This window comes from Triplophysa dalaica, chromosome 17 (genome assembly GCF_015846415.1).
Source record: "Triplophysa dalaica isolate WHDGS20190420 chromosome 17, ASM1584641v1, whole genome shotgun sequence".
In the NCBI taxonomy this organism is placed as follows: domain Eukaryota; kingdom Metazoa; phylum Chordata; class Actinopteri; order Cypriniformes; family Nemacheilidae; genus Triplophysa; species Triplophysa dalaica.
In genome coordinates this window covers 10,503,558-10,524,051 of record NC_079558.1, presented here as the reverse complement: position 1 = coordinate 10,524,051, position 20,494 = coordinate 10,503,558, and the positions used below count along the sequence as shown (strand labels likewise).

The following is a 20,494-nucleotide window of genomic DNA, read 5'->3' as shown; positions in this document are numbered from 1 at the left end:
CAACTTCCACCTCCGGCAGAGCTTCGACCAGATCCCGAGGGAGTCTGGAGATATTGAGTCCGAGTGGACCATGTTCTCCACCTCCATTGTCAATGCGGCCACTCGGAGCTGTGTGCGTAAGGTCTCGGTGATGGACTCGTCCATCACCCGGGCTGAAGTCAACGAGGTAGTCAAGAAACTCCTCGGTGGCAGGGCCCCATCAGACCAGGACCTTCAGCATGCACTGGGACGGTTTGCAGCCGAGTGTGAAGCGGATGGGATGAGAATCATCATCTCCAAATCTGAGGCCATGGTTCTCAGTCGGAAAAGGGTGGCTTGCCCACTTCAGGTGGGTGGAGAGATCCTGCCTCAAGTGGAGGAGTTCAAGTATCTGGGGATCTTGTTCACGAGTGAGGGAAGTATGGAACGGGAGATTGACAGACGGATTGGTGCAGCTTCTGCAGTAATGCGGTCGCTGTACCGGTCTGTCGTGGTGAAGAAGGAGCTGAGCCGCAAAGCGAAGCTCTCGATTTACCGGTCAATCTACGTTCCTACTCTCACCTATGGTCATAATCTGTGGGTCATGACCGAAAGGATACGATCCCGGATACAGGGGGCCAAAACGAGCTTTCTCCGCAGGGTGGCTGGCCGATCCCTTAGAGATAGGGTGAGAAGCTCGGTCACTCGGGAGGTGTTCAGAGTAGAGCCGTTATTATAGACGCATTATTATCATGTACAGTTGTGTTCAAAATTATTCAACCCCCACTGAAATTGATTGTTTTGGTCGGTTTGACATTGATTATGATCATTCAGTCATCCTGCTTACAATTAAATCAAAGAGGCACGTATAGGTCAGACAAATATAACATAACATTTATAATGAAATAACCACAAATCATTATCTCACATCATGAGCTCACATCATTATCAGTTTTATTCAACCCCCAAGTGACATTCAATCTTAGTACTTAGTACAACATCCTTTTACAGTTATAACAGCTTTTAAACGTGAAGCATAGCTTGACACAAGTGTCTTGCTGCGATCTACGGGTATCTTCGCCCATTCATCATGGGCAAAAGCCTCCAGTTCAGTCACATTCTTAGGCTTGCGCACTGCAACTGCTTTCTTTAAGTCCCACCAGAGGTTCTCAATCGGATTTAAGTCTGGTGACTGCGATGGCCACTTCAAAATGTTCCAGCCTTTAATTTGCAACCATGCTCTAGTGGACTTGGAGGTATGCTTGGGATCATTGTCCTGTTGAAAGGTCCAACGTCTTCCAAGCCTCAGGTTTGTGACGGACTGCATCACATTGTCATCCAATATCTCCTGGTACTGAAGAGAATTCATGGTACCTTGCACACGCTGAAGCTTCCCAGTACCTGCAGAAGCAAAACAGCCCCAAAGCATGATTGACCCCCCGCCATGCTTCACAGTAGACAAGGTGTTCTTTTCTTCATAGGCCTTGTTCTTCCTCCTCCAAACATAGCGTTGATCCATGGGCCCAAACAGTTCTAATTTTGTTTCATCAGTCCACAGAACACTATCCCAAAACTTCTGTGGTTTGTCCACATGACTTTTGGCATACTGCAGTCGACTCTTCTTATTCTTTGGGGACAGCAAGGCGGTGCGCCTGGGAGTTCTGGCATGGAGGCCTTCATTACGCAGGGTGCGCCGTATTGTCTGAGCAGAAACTTCAGTACCCACATCTGACAAATCTTTTCTCAGTTCCTCAGCAGTCACACGGGGACTTTTCTCCACTCTACGCTTCAGAATCACAGTCATTTTAAAGCTGCCTAATTGGTGTTTATTAGGCTTTATTGCTGCTCCCTGATATCCACAGGTGTTTTCAATACCTGATTGAAAACACTTCATTCAACCTCTGTTCTTCAGAGTGGTAGTCTTTAAGGGTTTGAATAATTATGTCAATTAAGAATTCACAAAAGAAACATTTACTACTGTATTACAAAACTAATTGATGTCATTTTAGTTGCATATGGTTCTTTAAGAAGTCCTTGTAGGATTTCATTCTGAATACAATTACAAATGTACACTAAATTCCCTAAAACCATTTACAGCATTGGGGGTTGAATAATTTTGAACACAACTGTAGGTATAATTCACATCCATAGCATAACAATGATTTTGCTCTGCAAGCGAGCAGCACACTGCACGCGTTTCTTGTAATCGATCGAGCTGGCGTTTTGCACGTAATTTTAAGTTACGCCATTTCAAAAATACAAGCCATTTTAAAGCATAAAGAACTTGAATCGTCGGTCTTCAGTCAGAGCGCTCTCATGCATGTGCGCTCACACACACACGGACTCCGCAATCTCAAGCTGCTCGCGACAAATGTTAGATAGTTATTTTTTGCAACTTATTTATACACATAAATGTTCAGAAACACACATGAGTGTGATTAAATGCCGTCTTGCCGACAATACACTCAAGGAATAGGCTAATGTACTAACTAAGTGTGTCTAAAATATGCTTTTAATCTTATAGCTTCATGAAAACATTTGCGGTCTTTTCAACAACATACACAATAAAGCTATGAAGGCAATTCAATTAATTACACTTATTATATAAATTCAAATTGTGCTGGTTAATCCAATGATGAGCAATTCTCAAAAAAGATTAATTGAGTAGTTCTAGTATTGTATGCAATTTTTAAGTCATCAGAACATTTTTTTTCCATAAATAAAATTTTCCATTAAATTCATTTATTTAATTTGTTCCTTGTCGTTTTTTACTGTGTTGCTTGTGGTTTACAAAATGTTCACAGAATTCTGCTGGGTGCTCCCTTCTTTCTTTTTTTATTATTAATATACGTGTTATGATTAAGATTTCTCAGTCAGAATTAAATATCTTTCAAATGTTTCAGAGCCTGTGTTCTTAATTTCTATGTAAATATATGTTTTTACACCACATATATATATATATATATCGGTTCAAAATATTGGCTATCAGTCTAATTCACATGGAAATAATCGGTATCGGTATCGGCCTGAAAAACGCATATCGGTCGACCTCTATTTTAGACCGCCACTAGTCGCCATGTTACCTCTCTGAATCTTAGTGCAGAGCCAAACGTGATTGGCCGAAGTTAGAACGTGGCCTATTGGACAACAAAAGCGGAAGTTAACCGATTGGCTTCCGTAGATAGTGGGCGGAGTCCATCCACAAATGTGTGCACTGATCCACAAATGTGTGCAGCGATTTACAAAATGCACAGAAAGCGATCCACAAATGTGAGGAAAGGGATCTACAAATAAATATCATTAAAATGCATTTGTATATATTTTTTTTTTGTAAATCTTATTGTATTTATTTGTGAATTCCATTTATTTTTGTGGAACGACTAACATGTATTTATGGTTCGCTTTTTTTTGCATATATGGATTTAAAAACTGTTTGTGAAATTCTCTATATTTATTTGCGAATCGTGATTATTTATTCAGAATTATGAAACAAATCTGATCCCATAGAAAGGCAAGCGCAGAATGTGGAAAAACAGGCGAGGGAAAAAAATAACGTATGCGTAAACAATCTGAAAATATAAGCAAATAATAACACAAATAACAAAGAATGAGTAAAAAAAACAAGCGAAACTTTATTTTGTGTAAGATTTGGACAAGTTTGTCATTATGTATTAATTTTGTGAAATATAATTTAAAATGCGTTTATAGTTCTGACTCGCGATTCCGATCCCATATGCTGCCCCCATCCTCTCCCAACTGATTAAAAGAAAGATCAAAAACAAGTGTCAAAAGTGTTAAACTGTCTGTCGCTATCATCTGGATCTCTTGGCTTTGTCATGTTCAGTCATGGGCGTAAATCTCATTTAACAGTAGGGGGGGACAATACACATAAAATTTCTCAAGAGCAATTTTTGAAGGGGACACAAATAATACAGTCAAAATTGTACTTACTACGACACAAAGCGACAATATGCATTAGGTTTATAAGTTCATCATACAGACTTGCAGTCATATAACTGAACTGAACTGTCACATACTGTAATACAAGTGAACAGAATAGCTTTTTTCCATTTATATATTTTTTGTCTCTGTTGTGAAGACAGGAAACAAATATAAAAACACTACTCATGATACTACATGTTAACAATGAGTCACTTTTTAAACACATGTTATCCTGATTTATACTGCAACATCGTCTGACAATGTTTAATGTTTAAACTGAATGTTTAGCTTGTCCTCCTCACACATACTGCACAAAATAGATGCTGAGAAAACGATCTTCTCCAACTGAATGAAAGCTGTGCACCTTTTGTGGACGCTAGATATAGTGCCAACATCACAAAACTGTAACCGGTATGTGCGCGACTGTATGTGACACTGGACCTGAATGGCAGGATCGGTGGGTAATTGTTGCGGTTAATGTTCACATCATGCAAGGTCGCCGAAAATATAGCAATGCATGAGAAACGGCTTCGGCGTATTAGTTGCAGTGTGTGAAGTCTTATGTAACAAGCTAACGTTTACTAGCTAAGTAACGTTTTAATCGCAAAACATAGCAGATTCATGGAAAAATACAGCAGTAATCAGCATTTATTGCAACAACTAATTTATTAATGCATCAGGATCAAATACATTAAAGAGAATCACTTCATTTAAAGTGAATAAAATAGCCTTCTTACTGGAGTTCAACAACCACTGATGTACTGAGCCGCATACCTGACTGCATGTGTTGCGCAAAGCGCAGTGATAGAGGGGCAGTGGGCCAAACCACTGTGAGAAGCAGGGGAGGGGGAACTCAAAGGTTTCTAAACTTAAGTTTGAGTTTGTATTTTCTTCTAATTACACAATTAGTTTTTGGTAATAGAGATAGTTTATAGTTTATGACAATAGATAATGAGAGTTTAATTGATTTGAGGGGGGACATCCCTCTGATGGAGGGGGACGTGTCCCCTCTGTCCCCCCCGGGATTTACGCCCCTGTGTTCAGTCAGATCATGCCTTCACGGTCGGACATATAATAAATCTGTGTCAAGTTACAATCCTCAGTGAGTGAGATAAAGGAAACTGTAGTGAGAAAGTCAAGCATGCAAAACAAGTACAAGCATTTCTGGGGAAATATGTAACAAGTCTGAAAAAAAGAGATTAGCACTGAAATGAACTGTTAGAGATGACACAGAAATAATAATTTTTATCTCTGAAATTTTTAGAGGTCTTCTGGGCGTCCCCTGACCCCAGTAAGAAAACCCCTGATAGGTATCATACAGTATAGTTAGTCCTATCAGGACCTTCATTATGACTTTTATTACACACCTACCTGCTAATCAAAGACATCTGAGAAACACTGAAGCACAATCACACACACTTGTATTGTGAGTTTTTGAAGCAAAGTCCAAATGTGTTTATTCAGTTATGTGTGTGATGTATATACAAGTTCAAATGTATTATAAGCATGTTTAAAAGCAATAAATGCTGTACAGTTCTGTAGTGTATAGTTAATAGATAGAAAACATCTACAAATCAACAAAAAACATTTAGACACCAACAAATCTGAATATATAATTTTCTTTGGAGAAATATATATATATATATATATGTATATATATATATATATATATATATATATATATATATATATATATATATATATATATATATATATTAGACATTTTGCATTGAAAATAAAAAATACTTTCTTTAATTAAATAAAGATTGATTGATTTTATGACCTTAAACAAACATTAAGGGCTGTTCTCACTATGAATGACAACTATAACAAAATATTATGTTTAACTACTTCCCTGCCAGCATTTTATAGATTTATTTTGGTAGGGAAGAGTTGTCTCTTATTAGAGGAGATAATTGTCATTGGCGAGGAAAGATTTATTAAAGTTTGCATTGGGGTTCTCAGTCTTGAGCCTCAGAGCAGTGCTTTACTTTTTGTTTGGCCCATAAAAAGCAGCAGCTGTATGTTTTAAAGGGAAAGTTCAACCAAAAAATGAAAATTATGTCATTATTTACTCACTCTTAATTTTTTCCAAACCTGTATAATTTTCTTTTATACTGATGAACAAAAAAATTTGTAAACTTACATTTCTGGTACATCATTGACTACTATTGGAAAAATAAAAAGGTAGTCAAAGGTGCCAGAGAACTGTTTACTTTCCCAAATCCTTTAAAATGTCTTATTTTGTGTTAGACAGAAACTATTTTGACAGTGTTACATTGCATTGTTTAATTTGGTTTTTCTGTTAAAGCACTAGATGGCAACTCCAGAGATGGATTATACATACTGTACTGTATTTTTGTTAAGCTATATCAATTTAAATGTCTCAAATAAATTTGGTTCCACAATAAAACACTTCCACTGTGGCCATCAACAGATATATTGTCATCTACTAGTTAAATCACTGTGAGCACAGTCTACTATTCATCATGGATGCCATAGCGATAATCAAACAAAACATATTATACTATCATCAAAATTGTAATTAAACAAATCTTTCCAAAACATATTCAGTATTTTTTTGTCTGACAATATGCATTCAATACAATTATTTACAATTCAACATTAGGAGAGTACAACATAACACAACTCACCATTTAATTACACACTCACTCATCACTTCCCTCAATGAAATAATGGAGTTGCTGTTGCTAGCCATGTTGCTCTTGCTGTCTCACTACGCTTTTGCGCGTTGTGCAAGTGGTACGAGCACGCATCAGTGCGTATGACGAAATCACATTGGGGCGTGCCATCCCTGAGCCCATAGAAATGCATTGTAGGGTCCAAAATTTGAAAAAAAGAATCTCAACATGTAAGTCTATGAGAGCGCCAGGGGCGATTTTCAATCTGACTGAAATCGCTGCAAGGGGGCGGGGCTACTGGTTGGAGAGTGATATTCAGGCTGCTGATTGGACAATAATATTAAGACCATTATACAGTCTATGATTAAGACTTAGACCGGCTGTTTCCTGTGGCTGTCCTAGAAATGTCAGCTGCTAACATTTTCCCAAACATATTGTGTTCTTCAGACATCAGGCATTTTTACAAGTGTGTATAAATCATACAGACTCATCCCCAGACTACACTTATCATTTTATTATCCATTAAGTATTGATCTATTTGTCAAATATAAGTGATAAATATTTTGATTACAATGAATAGAAAGTACACAAAATATATACTGTCCTTATTTTTTTAATTTCTATTATATGAAGAGCTCTTTTTCAAAACGCATTAAACGCCAAATTTAAACCTATTCACTGCCCCATCAATGTTTCATGCTAAATCGCTATATTTCCTTGTTTAAAATGTTCTGCAAGATGCCGTTTCTTTCCACAATGCTATAAATGCCGAACCTGTTTTAGCCTGTTGTTAGCCTAATTGCGATAAGTCCTCTCGACCAATCAGAATTCGCTCGTTAGTGGTATTTGTGTGCGTGATATTTTTAAATTTGTTGTATGTGGTGGAAAATATTGAAACATGAAATTGAAAATATTTATTTTATTTTACTATTTAGTTTGTTACTATTTATTTTATATGGCTGTTGTTTATTTCATGCATTAGCATTTATTTCATTTATATTAATATATAGCATGAGTACCTAATGTCATATGTTGTATGTTGCATGTTCTCCTGTTTGTTTGTTTTTAAAAAGAAATAAACCAACATTTAAAAAAAAAAGGCTGGATTTGTTGCGTTTTGAAAAAAATTAAAACAAACTTTGAATTTATAATCGACAATATTGTTGTTTCATTTAACAATCATTGTTTAACATGTTCAGACTGAGCCAACAGACCAGTTCAACAGGATAATTTGAGATTAACAAAATGTATGGCTCTAGGTAAAAAATGTCATTTTCATGAAAACTATTAAAATGGATTTATAGCGATTTGGAAAAGAGCTCTTCATATACTGTTTAAACGTTCTGAATATCTTTAAGATGTACAATCTATGATTTTTAAATACTTTGACAGGCACATTTTAACTTCTGACATACAGATGAAAACTTAAAGACAAGATAAAACTGAGACATAATAATTAAAGTGTATTACTGTAGTAAATACTAATGATGTATGTTTACAATTTTTCATAAATAAAGTGCTTTAAATGATGATATGTTATTATGCATTGATTATGTAAACATATAGAATGTCATAACTTTATATGGACAGCCTGAGAGAACAAAGATTGGTGAGATACTCATCATTTTCTCCATAACTCAAAGCTTTCTCATAGCACTCAATGGCAAGGCTCTTCTCTCCTTTCTCTTTGTGAATGAAACCTAGTATCCCATAAGCCTTTCCGACCTGTGTGTTTTTATTTATACGTTTCTCTGCAATCCTTTTTAACTTGTTTTCACTTCTCCTCCCTTCATATGAACCTGGGTTCATCTTCAGGCATTCCATGTAGTGCTTGATTGCTAAAACTTCTTCTCTTTTGGAGTACGACTGGAATTCAGCGTAATGAAAATGAACCACATGCAGATTATCATTTTTCTCTTTGGCTGTCTCAAACGTCATATGAAACATCTGTTCGGCTCGTGAAATTTCATGTTTTTCTCCGTAATGTAGTGCTAGTTCACTCAATGCAGTGATAAAGCCGGTTGCATGCTTGGTAGCCATTTCTAAATGATAGATGATCTGATCACGAATCTGTTGAACCTGTTGTGCTCTGGCCTGATGATTTCCCTTCTGCAGCAGTTCGATTTTCTTCATTTTATAGCAGAGAGCTAACTGATGATGTATGAAACTTGAATTAGGTGACAGTTCAAGTGCGTTTCTCAATAGAGCAATACCTTGGTCCACACGTCCTTTATTTCTAAAGAATTTTCCAGCATATCTCAAGACACGTGGGTGATCTGGAGATCTTTCTAAAGCCTGTTCCACCAATCTTTCAGCCTCTTCATAGCTCTTGTAAGTAACCAGTCGCAAAGCCAAGAGGACCTTAAGAACATCATTGTCAGGATTTGTTTCAATGGCTCGTCTCAGTTGCTTGATTGCAGGTGATTTCTCAATAGTGAATTCTCTATATTCTGTTCGATACAGAGCGATGGCATAACCAGCGTTCCACTTACCAACTTCTGGTTCCAGATCTAAAGCCTTCTTGAAACATTCTTTGGATTTTTCATAATACTTGTAAGAAAATCTACGAAAGGTCCATCCCTTCTCACCAAGCACCTCTGGAACAGACGAAGACTCAGATGAAATGTTTTCATTTATCTTCAGGACTTTCTGCAGGTAACTTTCACACTCTGTGTAGTTCGTCATGTGGTAGTTTATCCAGGCAAGGTTTCCATAGGTGATAATGAGAGATTTGTCGAGTTCCTCTTCATGGCACTCTTTGTAAAGCTTCAATGATGTCATGAGATTGCTAAGTGCCTCTTCTTGAAACCCCTGAAGGAACTTTACATATGCTAAAGCATTGTAAGTTTGTGTGAGCTTTTCTTTTCTCTCAACATCCACTTTGAGCTGTCTATCCAGCCTATTAAGATCAATATCATCTTTTTTCAGAGCCCAGGTGAAGTGACATTCAAGCTGGTCAAGTTTTGTTCTCAAAACTTTATCATGATCCATACTGGTAAAAAAAGCATCACATTTGTATTATTATCTAGAATTAGTATTATTGTTATACCTGTACCTATTAATGTATATGCAATGTTAATGTACATATTAGTTTAAACTAGACCAATTTATTGGTGTCATGAATCTGCCTCATCACGTCATGTCTTTCTTGGTATTGTGGCGGAGTCATAGCGAAACCTCAGGTTTTATGTGGAGAGAGGCGTTTTGGGCCTTATGGCCTTCCATACTCTCTCTAAGTCTCGTATAGTTCCGTAAGTGTTCAGTTTAGTTTATGTCTGATGTTGTTATCGCAGTATAGTGTTAGTTAGTCTATGTCTTGTTATTATCCTGTTTGCACTGTTATACCCCAGTTTGGGCGTTTTATTTGTGTTTCTTGTATTTAAATAAAACCTTTTTGTTAAAACCCCTTAATCCCAGCTGCCTGCAATTTGGTTCTTCTGTGTATTTCATGACAATCGGTTTCTCAAATATATCTGCCGATTGGAGCCTGCAGATATGTCACACATATAAAAAAATACAGAACACGTACTGTGCCCTCCACTATTATTGGCACCCTTGATAAATATGAGCAAAGAACGCTGTAACGTACAGCTTTCCTGTAGCTCAGTGGTAAGAGCATTGCGTTGACAATGGGTTCGATCCCAGGGATCTTCCTACGGGAACCAGCCACCATTTCGTCTGCTACCCGGGCTGTGACATCTGTGGCTACGGCCCCGATGACCACCCACGTTAGCAGCGTTAGTGATATGGGGAACTCTGCGAACGTAAACCTGTCAGCTGAGTAAACCGCACCCCGATTCGCTTTTCTGAACGTTCCCCAACCGGCGGTGGCATACCGTACGGATTCTCACGCACACACATCGGAACGATGAGATGTTGCTCGCAGCATCGGAGGGAGACTGACATCCGACTCTGACGAATCCGAGCTCCACCCCCAGCGGTCGAGTTAGGAGGAAGCAGAAATGATGTCATTCATGCTAACCCGGGTTCCGGAGGTGCATGAAGAGCTGTGTAAAACTTGGAGCGCTCCACTCACGGACCGCTCCAGTGAAAACCAGCTCCACCTCCCTTAGTTCCCTCGATGGTGGGGCAGCCAAGGCTGCATCCTATCTCTTCGCCATGGCCAGCCTGCAGGTCCACCAGGCCCCCTGCGTTGAGAGAGCCCCACGAGGGAAAGGCCGACCTGGGTATAATGCAGGATTTCCGTGCCGCCGCTGACAGCACTCTACGGGCGACTAAGGCGGCTGCACGGGCCCTGGGTCGGACGATGTCCACGGTAGTGGTCCAGGAGAGACAGCCCCGGCTATACCTTGTGCAGAAGAGAGACACCAAGGAAGTCCGCTTTCTTGATGCACTCATCTCGCTGGGTGGGTTGTTGGTAAATATCGTCAAGGACTGCGCTCAGCAGTTTTTTGACGGTGAAGCAGACAGTGGCAATTAACCACATTTTTCTCACCGCGACTCGGCCGCCAAAAGGCCTCCGAGATCCCGCGTGACGTCTGCTTCCCTGCAACCCAGGGCCCCTTCGACATCGATTCCGGTTCCTGTGCCCCCACAGGCGGCACCCCGGAAGCAGATGTCGAGGGAGAAACCTCCACCCTGTCAGCAAACTTCTCACGAGAAGGGACACTGACGGGAAGACTCCTAGGAGAACAACATCGGGCCCGAACCTTCACAGCCACGGCTCTGATCGGTCGGTACGGGACGATTCCTGCCTCGTCACCAAAGCCGGGCCCTTTTCAGGGCCTGGCGCCCACTTACTCACAGAGTTTTTCCGATCTCCCCGGGTGTACTTGCAGCCGATCGCACACTCCACTGGACTGTGCTCGGCGAACCGACCTCACACCCTGGCGAGGTGTGCATACATACGAAATCCGTCACCACTCTCAAACCGACAGTGCGTGCCGTTGTCCCGCCAGGCAGGTAAAAAAGGCGGAGCCAACCTTCCCTCCGAGGACCCCCCCGTGACAGATGGTTAGCTCCACCAGCCGACGAACCACCCCCGTGGGAATGATGAAGCAGACCGTCCCCTTGCTCACCCTGTCACAGTCCCTGGGAGCTCGAGAGCTGCCCACACTGTCTCGCTGACCAATGTGGGCGGTCCGTCTTGGTTACTCGATCCAGTTCGCCAGAGACTCGCCCAAGTTTCAAGGCATCATCTCTCCCTCTGTCTGAGGCAGGTACGCCTCCGTACTTCGGGTAGAGGTCACCACCCTTCTGGCGAAACAGGCATTGAGTTCGTCCCTAAAACCAAGATCTTCAGTGGGTCACGACCCGCACTTCATCATTCCCAAGAAAAACGGCGGGTTGCGCCCCACCTGTCTGCGTACCCTTCACAAGCACCTTCACAAGCTGTCATTCAGATGTTCAAGCAGAGGCGCATCCTGACATCTATCAGGTGTCAGGATTGGTTCGTGGCAATCGACCTGAAGGACACTTACTCTTATGTCTCGATCCTCTCGACACCGCCCCATTCCATGGTTTGCGTTCGAGGGGCGGGCATATCAGGACAGAGTCCTCCCTTTCGGTCTGTCCCTGCGGGTACTAAACTAGCTCGACGACTGGCTTATCTTGGCACACTCGTGAGATCTGTTGTGTACAAAGAGGGACCTGGTGCTCCGGCATCTAGATCGATTGGGATTTCAGTTCAACCGAGAAAAGAGCAAACTCTCCCCAGTGCAGAGCATCCTCTTTCTCGGTATGGAACTAAACTCTGCACCATGACGGCGCAGCTGTTCGCAGCACGCGCTTAGTCAGTGTTGAACTGGAGGCTCCTGGGAAACATGGCATTCTCCGCGGCGGTAATACTCCTCGGGTTGATGCACATGAGACCGTTTCAACACTGACTACAGAGTCGAGTTCCGAGGACAGCGTGGCACACCGACAGCAGGCGCGTGGTGATGTCGCCCTGCTGCCGACGCACCCTAACCCCTTGGTCTTCCATGACCTTCCTCCGGGCGGGGTTCCCCTCGGGCAGGTTACGAGGCATGTCATGGTGACGCGTACGCCTTGCTGCAGGGGTGGGGTGCGGTGTGCAATGGGCACGCAGTAGCGGGGCGCTGGACGGGTCCCCGTCTGCGCTGGCATGCAATTGACTAGAGTTGTGGGCTGTGCGGCTTGCGCTGAGAAGGCTCCGGCCTCTAGTGCAGGGCCAGCACGTGTTGGTCCTCGGGGACAGCATGACAGCCGTACCGTACATCGCCAGGGTGGCGTACACTCACGGCAGCTAACACAACTTGCCCGACGCCTCCTCCTGTGGAGTTAACAGGTGATCCGCTCCCTGCGGGCCACACACATCCCAGGCAAACTGAACCAGACAGCCGACGCGCTCTCTTGTCAGTATACGCCTTGCGGAGAGTGGCGACTCCATCCCCGGTCCAGCTCATTTGGGGGCTGTTCGGATAGGCACAGATAGACCTGTTTGCTTCCCGCGAAACCACCCATTGTCTGCTTTGGTACTCCCTGACCGAGCCCCCCCCTCGGCACGGATGCCCTGGCGCTCAGCTGACGGGCGGAAGCACACTTTCCCCCCCGAGGAGCCTCCTTACACAGACACTGTGCAAGTTCAGGGAAGAGGAGCACCAAGTGTTATTGGTTACACCGCACTGGTTTAACCACACTTGGCTTCAGAGTTGATGCTCTGGACAGCGACTCCCCCTGAACCATTCCCCTGACAGAGACCTGCTCTCTCAGGGGAAGGACACGTTTTGGCATCCCAGATCAGACCTCTGGAACACCCATGTCTGGTCTCTAGACGGGACGAGAAAATCCTGAGATGGCTACTCTCCCTCTACGGCAGAGACCATGACCCAGGCTAGGGCCCCAACTACTAGGCGGTTACACGCCTCTAGACGGTGCCTCTTCTCGTCCTGGTGTCTTTCTCAGAAAGACCCACTGAGGTGCTCGATCAGGATTGTGTTGTCCTTCTTACGAGACTGGAGACTAACATCTCCCCTCCACACTGAAAGTGTATGTAGTCGCTATCGCCACTCATCACGACTCAGTTGATGGAAAGTTTCTAGGGCAACACGACCTGGTCACCAGGTTCCTAAGGAGCACGAGAGGGCGGAATCCGCCTTATCTCTGCTCCATACCCTCTTGGACCCTACGTGGGTCCAAGAGCCCATCGGAGGTTCCGATCTTCCTCACCTGAGTAAGACGGCCCCCCTGTTAGCGCTCAAGAGGGTAGGGGATCTCCGAGCATTCTCTGTGTCCCCGGATCGCCTTAAATTCGGCCCTGGTAACTCTCACGTTTTCCTGAGACCCAGGCCTAGATACGTGCCCAAAGTTCCCACTACTCCCTTTCGGGACCAAGTGGTGAACTTGCAGGCGCTCCCCGTCGGGGAGGAAGACCCAACCCCATCCGTGTTGTGTCCTGGACCGCACGCAGAGCTTCAGTAGCTCTGACCAGCTCCTTGTCTGTATTGGAGGACAGCAGAAGGGGAAGGCTGTCTCCAAGCAGAGGCTGGCGCACTGGGTCGTGGATGCCGTTACGACGACATTCCGATCTCAGAATCTCCCATGCCCTTTGGCAGTGAGGGCTCACTCCACACGGAGTCTAGCCACCTCCTAGGCACTGGCAGAAGCGCCTCTCTAGCAGACATCTGTAGAGCTGCGGGTTGGGCTACGCCCAAACACCTTCGAAAAGGTTAACAGCCTTCGCGTAAACCCGGTGTCAGCCCACGTCCTGTGTGGCGACATGTAGGACTGGCATCCGGGGGGGCGTAAGCCTGCGAAAGCACATTCCCACCCTCCAAGAGGTTGGGTCAGTGTGCTAGCTACCCTTTTCTTCTTACCCAAACACATGGCTAAGAAAATTGGTACCTCACCAACCTTCCTTCTTACCCAGACTCTGGTTAAGAACAGGCATTCCATCCATCACTAAGCAAGCACCTCCTGGGGGTTGGCTGGGCAGAGCAGCCTTCCCCCTTAGGCCCCCTTAGGCTTGTTCCCGTCGCTTCGCTCAGATTGTGACGCAATACAGCATTTGTGGCGTTTTCCATAGATAAACCCATCTGTCGTTCTCGACACAACGTCGAGAGACCGACAGAAAGGGAACGTCTTGGTTACGTATGTAACCTCAGTTCCCTGATGGAGGGAACGAGACGTTGTGTCCCTTATGCCACAAACACGTATCGTATTCTGCTGCAGTCGTGAGAGGCTCTCAGGCTCTTCAGAACAAGAGGCAAATGAATGCTGCACGCCGGCTTCATTTTATACCGGATATCCGGGGGCGGTGCCCGGCATGCAAATTTCATTCGGCAAATTTCATTGGCCTTTTCTATAGTAGTCAGAGTTGATTGGTTCTCAAGGGCGAACCCCATCTGTCGTTCTCCACACAACGTTGAGAGACCGACAGAAAGGGAACTGAGGTTACATGCGTAACCAAGACGTTTTCCTGCTTTCTCTGGTGGTGTTCATATGGACATTATGTGCGCTTATTTTTTCCATTCTATCGAAAGATCCGAAGAAATCCATACATTTACATGCCCATAAACCCTCCCCTTGAAGAAAGTAGAACAGAAGTGGTTGAAAGTGAATAAAAGAGACTGATTAAAGTGCCAGGTGTAAACGGTTAACTTTATGTGTCTCCCTCCTCCACTTGTGGTGCGATTGGCCAAACACGTTGTCTTAACCGTAAGTTACTAAATAGTTTGGGAAATACTTAACGTTCTGTAAAGTTTACAGTGTAATTTGATCATTGCAAAACAATGTTTATGCATATAGCCTGTATTCTGTTTATGTAGGCTGACTGTATTCTTCAGCACTCCAAACTTTTGACTGCTAGGCTACTTTACTGTCCTATAATATACACATAAAGAATATTGGCAGATGTCACCGATGTTAGGGCCGAGGGCCAATAACCACACTCCGGAGGAGCAGACACCAGAGGACACCAAGAGGCGGACAACAAGAAGTGGATTTAAAAGGGTAAGTATTTTATTAACTTAAAACATTAAAAGCAGTGATGCAAATGTTCGTGGGTGAGACAGTGGCTTCCTTCGTCTCCTCGGAAGTGTTCGTGAGACAGGCAGCCGACAATGCTCAGACTCGGCTGGTGTGTAAGTTCACAGAACAGTCCAGGGGATGACAGCAACTTCTCCTCTTCCCCGAGGGACAGACAACGACGGTGTTCGGGCTCGGCTGGTGTGTAAGTTCACAGAACAATCCAGGGGAGAACAGCAACTTCTCCTCTTCCCCGAGGGACAGACAACGACGGTGTTCGGGCTCGGCTGGTGTGTCAGTTCACAGAACAAACCAGGGGAGGATAGCAACTTCTCTTCTTCCCCGAGGGACAGACAACGACGGTGTTCGGGCTCGGCTGGTGTGTAAGTTCACAGAACAATCCAGGGGAGAACAGCAACTTCTCCTCTTCCCCGAGGGACAGACAACGACGGTGCTCGGGCTCGGCTGGTGTGTAAGTTCACAGAACAATCCAGGGGAGGATAGCAACTTCTCCTCTTCCCCGAGGGACAGACAACGACGGTGTTCAAGCTCAGCTTGAGTCCGTCGCCACTCCGGGCACAAAGGAAAACCTGAACACAGCTTTAGGCAGATCAATTCAAAAGGATCTTCATATGCAGACGTCAATTGTCATTCATCTCAGTTTCTGGAGAAACACAGTCGTTAGACCTCACCACACTCGTGCATAAATCACTCTTAGAAATCCTCACACGTGTGTATTTCACTCTCTCAGACACTGCAAACTCACTTCATCCACAGTGATTAGTCGACCTGTTTCTCCTCTTACTGTAGGGTGAATGACTCCAAGGATGGCGACTGCAGAAGTTTGACGTGAACACATCAGCGACCTTCCCCTCTGCTGTGTAATCTCTTCCCACTAGAACACCGATCAGACATCCAACCTTCAGCTCTCTCCGGTTACGCCGCCGTCAAGACACACACCAGCCCAGATACACCACCCCCTTGCTTGCCCAGAACACCACTCTTTTATACACCCTTGTCCTGAGCGCGTGCTTCAATGAAGCGCAGCTTAATTCCCTTCAGCTGCCGCTTGTTATGGCCAGCAATCAAGCCACCCGGTGACACCCTCCCCCACCGGATCCGTTCTAGTCCCGAGAACGGGGTCCCGACTCCCATTCTCCGTATCTTGCAGGGGGTACTCCTCTAGTCTCCCGTTGGGAGCGTCGAGCTGGGGCCTCGGCCTCCCCCTCCCTGGGCTCAGGAGTGGGGGCCCTTCGGATCATAGGCCAGCCCACCCAAGTTGGTGCAGGGGCCACAGGTGCTGGCGGCGCCTCAGTCTCTTGTCGCAGGTAATTTGGACAAGGACGCAGCAGGTTTCGGTGCAGGACTCTCACAGGGCCTGACTTACCCTCGGGACGGATGGTGTACACGGGTTGGTCAGGCCTTTGCTGTTGCTCCACTACGTAGGGGGTGGTTTCCCATCGGTCGCTGAGTTTACCCTTCCCCTGGCGCCGGTTATCCCGCACCAGTACCCGTTCTCCGGGTAACAAAGGAGCCTCTCGAGCGGTGCGGTCGTACAATCTCTTGTTCTTCTTTGCTGCTGCCTCCAGATGCTTGGTTACCTTGTCATAGGCAGAGTGGAGTTGACGATGGTGTCGGTGTACCCATTCAGTGGTGGTGGCGGGGGCTTCAGCCGGGACTGCTCCTAACAGCAGATCTGTGGGCAGGCGCACATGCCTCCCAAACATCAGGTAAGTCGGGGCATACCCCGTTGTGCAGTGGATGCTGTTATTATAGGCCTGCACCAGAGCCGGCAGGCTGTCCGTCCAGTAACCTTGGTGGTCTGCATCTAGTGTTCCCAGTAGACTCAAGAGCGTCTGATTGAAGCGTTCGCACCCTCCGTTCCCCTGTGGGTGATAAGGCGTGGTGCGGGTTTTCCGGCATCCGTACAGACTGCATAGCTCCTGGATGACACGGGACTCAAAGTTCGGCCCTTGGTCAGAATGGAGCGTCTCGGGACATCCAAAGGGCTGGAAGACGTGTCTCCATAGGGCACCGGCAGTGGTGGCGGCGGTCTGGTCCAAGGTTGGCATGGCCCAAGCGTACTTAGTGAACAAGTCAGTCACTACCAAGATGTTCTGGTAGCGGTCTGTTGGGCGACTTAAGGTCAGGAAGTCCATAGCCACCATATGTAACGGGGCTCTGGGTCGCACCGGAACCATAGGGGCCCTCACGTCTCGCCGGGACTTGAACAGCGTGCAACGGGGGCATCCTTGTACATACCTCCCCACCGACTCTTCCATACCACTCCAAAAGAAGTGTCGACGCAGTAGTGATACGGTCCGTTCTTGGCCCTGATGTCCTAACTGGTCATGATAGGCCTGGAGCAACGGCTGAATCTGTGCTTCGGGCACCACCACCTGAGACACCATCTCATGGGTCCTCGAGTCCAGAACAGACCTACAGATCACACCATCTCGCAACTTCAGCCTCTTCCACTGCCCCAGAAGCTTCTTTACCCTCACCGGATGTCCCTGTCGTTCCTCCACCCCAGGGAATTTGTTCCTCTGCAGGTAAGTCCACAGGGTAGCCAGCCCTTCATCCTGCTCTTGCCGTTCCCTCCATCGATGAGGGTCCCATCCCCAATTTGCTGGTATGCCTTCCGCTCGTGCTCCAGGTGCTTCCACCACTCCCACCATCAGCCCTTCTTCTGGTTCTGGCCCTGAAGTTCCCCCTTCCCTAGCTGGTGGTAATCGGGACAGGACATCGGCATTTATGTGCTCTCGGCCTGGTCGATATTGTAGCCGATAGTTGAAGTTGGCGAGCTGGGCCACCCACCGCTGCTCCACCGCTCCCAGCTTCGCGGTCTGCAGGTGTACCAGCGGACTGTTGTCGGTTACTACCAGCACTTCGGCTCCCCACAGGTAATCCTTAAACTTCTCGCACAGAGCCCACTTCAGGGCCAGCAGCTCAATTTTAAAAGAGCTGTAATTGGCATCGTTCCGTTCAGCAGGGTGGAGGCTCCGACTGGCGTAGGCAATGACCCTTTCTGTCCCGTCTTGTCGTTGGGCCAGTACGGCTCCCAGCCCGCTATTGCTAGCGTCAGTGTAGAGGACGAAAGGCTGGGTGAAATCGGCGTAAGCCAGAATGGGGGCCTGCAACAACTCCTGCTTGAGTCGGTGGAAGGCGGTCTCGCACTCCTGACTCCAGGTGATGGTAGGGGAACTTCGGCTCCGCGAGGTACCGGTACCGGCCAGCAGCTGATTCAGGGGTTTTGCAATTTTTGAGAAGTCCTTTATGAAGCGTCTGTAGTAGCCGACGAATCCAAGAAAGGACCGTACCTGCCTTACGGTCTTCGGAGGGACCCAGCCCTGCACTGCAGACACCTTCTCCGGATCAACAGCCACTCCTGCAGCGCTCACCCGGTGCCCCAGGAACTGAACCTCTCTTCTGAGGAGCTGGCATTTCCCGGGCTGGAGCTTCAGTCCATACCGTTCCATTGCCCGGAAGACTTGCTCCAAGTGTGACAAGTGACCATTGAAGTCAGGGGAGTACACGATCACATCGTCTAAGTAAACCAAGGCGGAGTCCATCAGCTGCCCTCCCAGGCATCGCTGCATGAGCCTCTGGAAGGTCGCAGGAGCGTTACAGAGGCCGAAGGGCATACGATCCCATTCAAATAGGCCGAAAGGGGTGGTAAAGGCAGTCTTCTCGCGGTCCTGTTCCTCCATCTTCACCTGCCAGTAGCCACTCGCTAAGTCCAGGGTAGAGTACCAGCTGGCGCCGGTCAGTCCCGTAAGGGAATCCTCGATCCGGGGCAAGGGAAAGGCATCCTTCTTGGTGACCAAGTTCAGTTTCCGATAGTCTACACAAAACCTCCAAGAGCCTGTCTTCTTGCGGACCAGGACAATTGGGGCGGCCCATGGGCTGCTGCTCTCCCGGATAACTCCTCGTCCCAACATTCCTTTCAGTAGGGCTCGTACTTCCGTATACAAAGTCGGAGGGACTGGGCGGTATCGTTCTCGACTTGGTGGGGCGTCTCCAGTAGGAATGGCGTGCTTGACTATGTCGGTGCACCCATAGTCTTCGTCGTGGGTGGAGAAGACGTGTTGCCACTTGGCCAGTAGACTCTGGAGTTTGCGGGTTTGTTCTTCCGTTAGGCCCTCTCCTTCCAGGGACTCGCTCTGAAGGTGGCCCGGCATGCCCTGTGCAGTGGAACCAGGACGAGACTCCTTCTCCGCCAGGCCAACCTCGACCACTGTGGCGCTCACTTGGCAGAAGCGGACCTCCTGCTCCTCCCTCACCTGGTGGGGGTCTACAGGCGTGATACGGGTCAGTCGTTGGTGACGGTACAGATGGACGGGGTAAGTATTCGGGTTTCTTACTTTAACTGCGACTCGGCCCCGACGGGCTACTGTTAACCCCCGAGCGACTTCAACAGTCTGGCACTCCCAGTGGGGTTCAACAAGGAGGCAATCTTCAGGGCCATAGGTCCGACCTGGCAGCCGAACCCAGACCACAGCTTCGCTCCGGGCAGGGACAGAGACAGCATACCGGCAGGCCACCCGACCCACGTCCTCCCGGTCGCGTTGGGAAATCGCCACCTGCACTCGCCGACAGTCAGTCACAACACGCTCCCACTCCTTCTTCTCGGCTGTGGAGGTGTAACGAAGAGGTCCAGCCTGGAACAGTTCCTCCCAACAGTCCATGATGACGTTCATCCCTAACAGGGCTCGATGTTCTCCCAGACAGGAGTCTCGCACGATCACTACCCCCTTCTTCGGGATTGTGGTGCCGTGAATTTCGAAGTTGGTGACCTGGTATCCGATGTAGGGGATGCGCAGGCCATTTGCCCCACGCAGGGTGAGCCAAGGGACTTCAGCTTCGGGTAAGTGATGAGCATCAAACAGATCTTTGGACAAACTCTCAGACAACATAGTGACCTGGGACCCTGTGTCTACCAGGCACCGAACAGTAACGCCATTGATCTTAATCTCCAGGAGGGGACAGCGTCCCACTAGGCCGTC

At 46.5% G+C, this 20,494-nt stretch overlaps 2 protein-coding genes across 3 annotated transcripts in view; both read right to left on the bottom strand.

The window, feature by feature from the left end:
* The window catches only part of LOC130439344 (interferon-induced protein with tetratricopeptide repeats 5-like), a 40,904-nt gene extending 33,836 nt beyond the window's left edge, over nt 1–7,068 (bottom strand). For both annotated transcript variants that reach the window (XM_056771931.1, XM_056771932.1), the window contains exon 1: nt 6,555–7,068. The gene's annotated coding sequence lies outside the window, so the exon portion shown is untranslated. The remainder of the gene's footprint in view (nt 1–6,554) is intronic.
* Nucleotides 7,069–8,050: 982 nt separating this feature from the next.
* Nucleotides 8,051–10,901, bottom strand: LOC130439284 (interferon-induced protein with tetratricopeptide repeats 5-like). The gene is made up of 2 exons (XM_056771828.1): nt 10,870–10,901; nt 8,051–9,510 (listed from the first exon to the last, which is right to left on the bottom strand). Exons 1-2 carry the CDS (start codon nt 10,899–10,901, stop codon nt 8,121–8,123), a joined length of 1,422 nt encoding a protein of 473 aa, XP_056627806.1. The 3' UTR covers nt 8,051–8,120.
* Nucleotides 10,902–20,494: the final 9,593 nt, after the last annotated feature.

What these genes read in the sequence shown, in the direction of transcription:
- LOC130439284 (XM_056771828.1), bottom strand. Translation starts at nt 10,901, where the DNA reads ATGAGTGCATCAAGAAAGCGGACTTCCTTGGT. An exon ending in AGAAAGCGGACTTCCTTGGT is followed by an intron (nt 9,511 to 10,869) that starts GTCTCTCTTCTG and finishes TAAAGTTTTGAG; the next exon opens with AACAAAACTTGACCAGCTTG.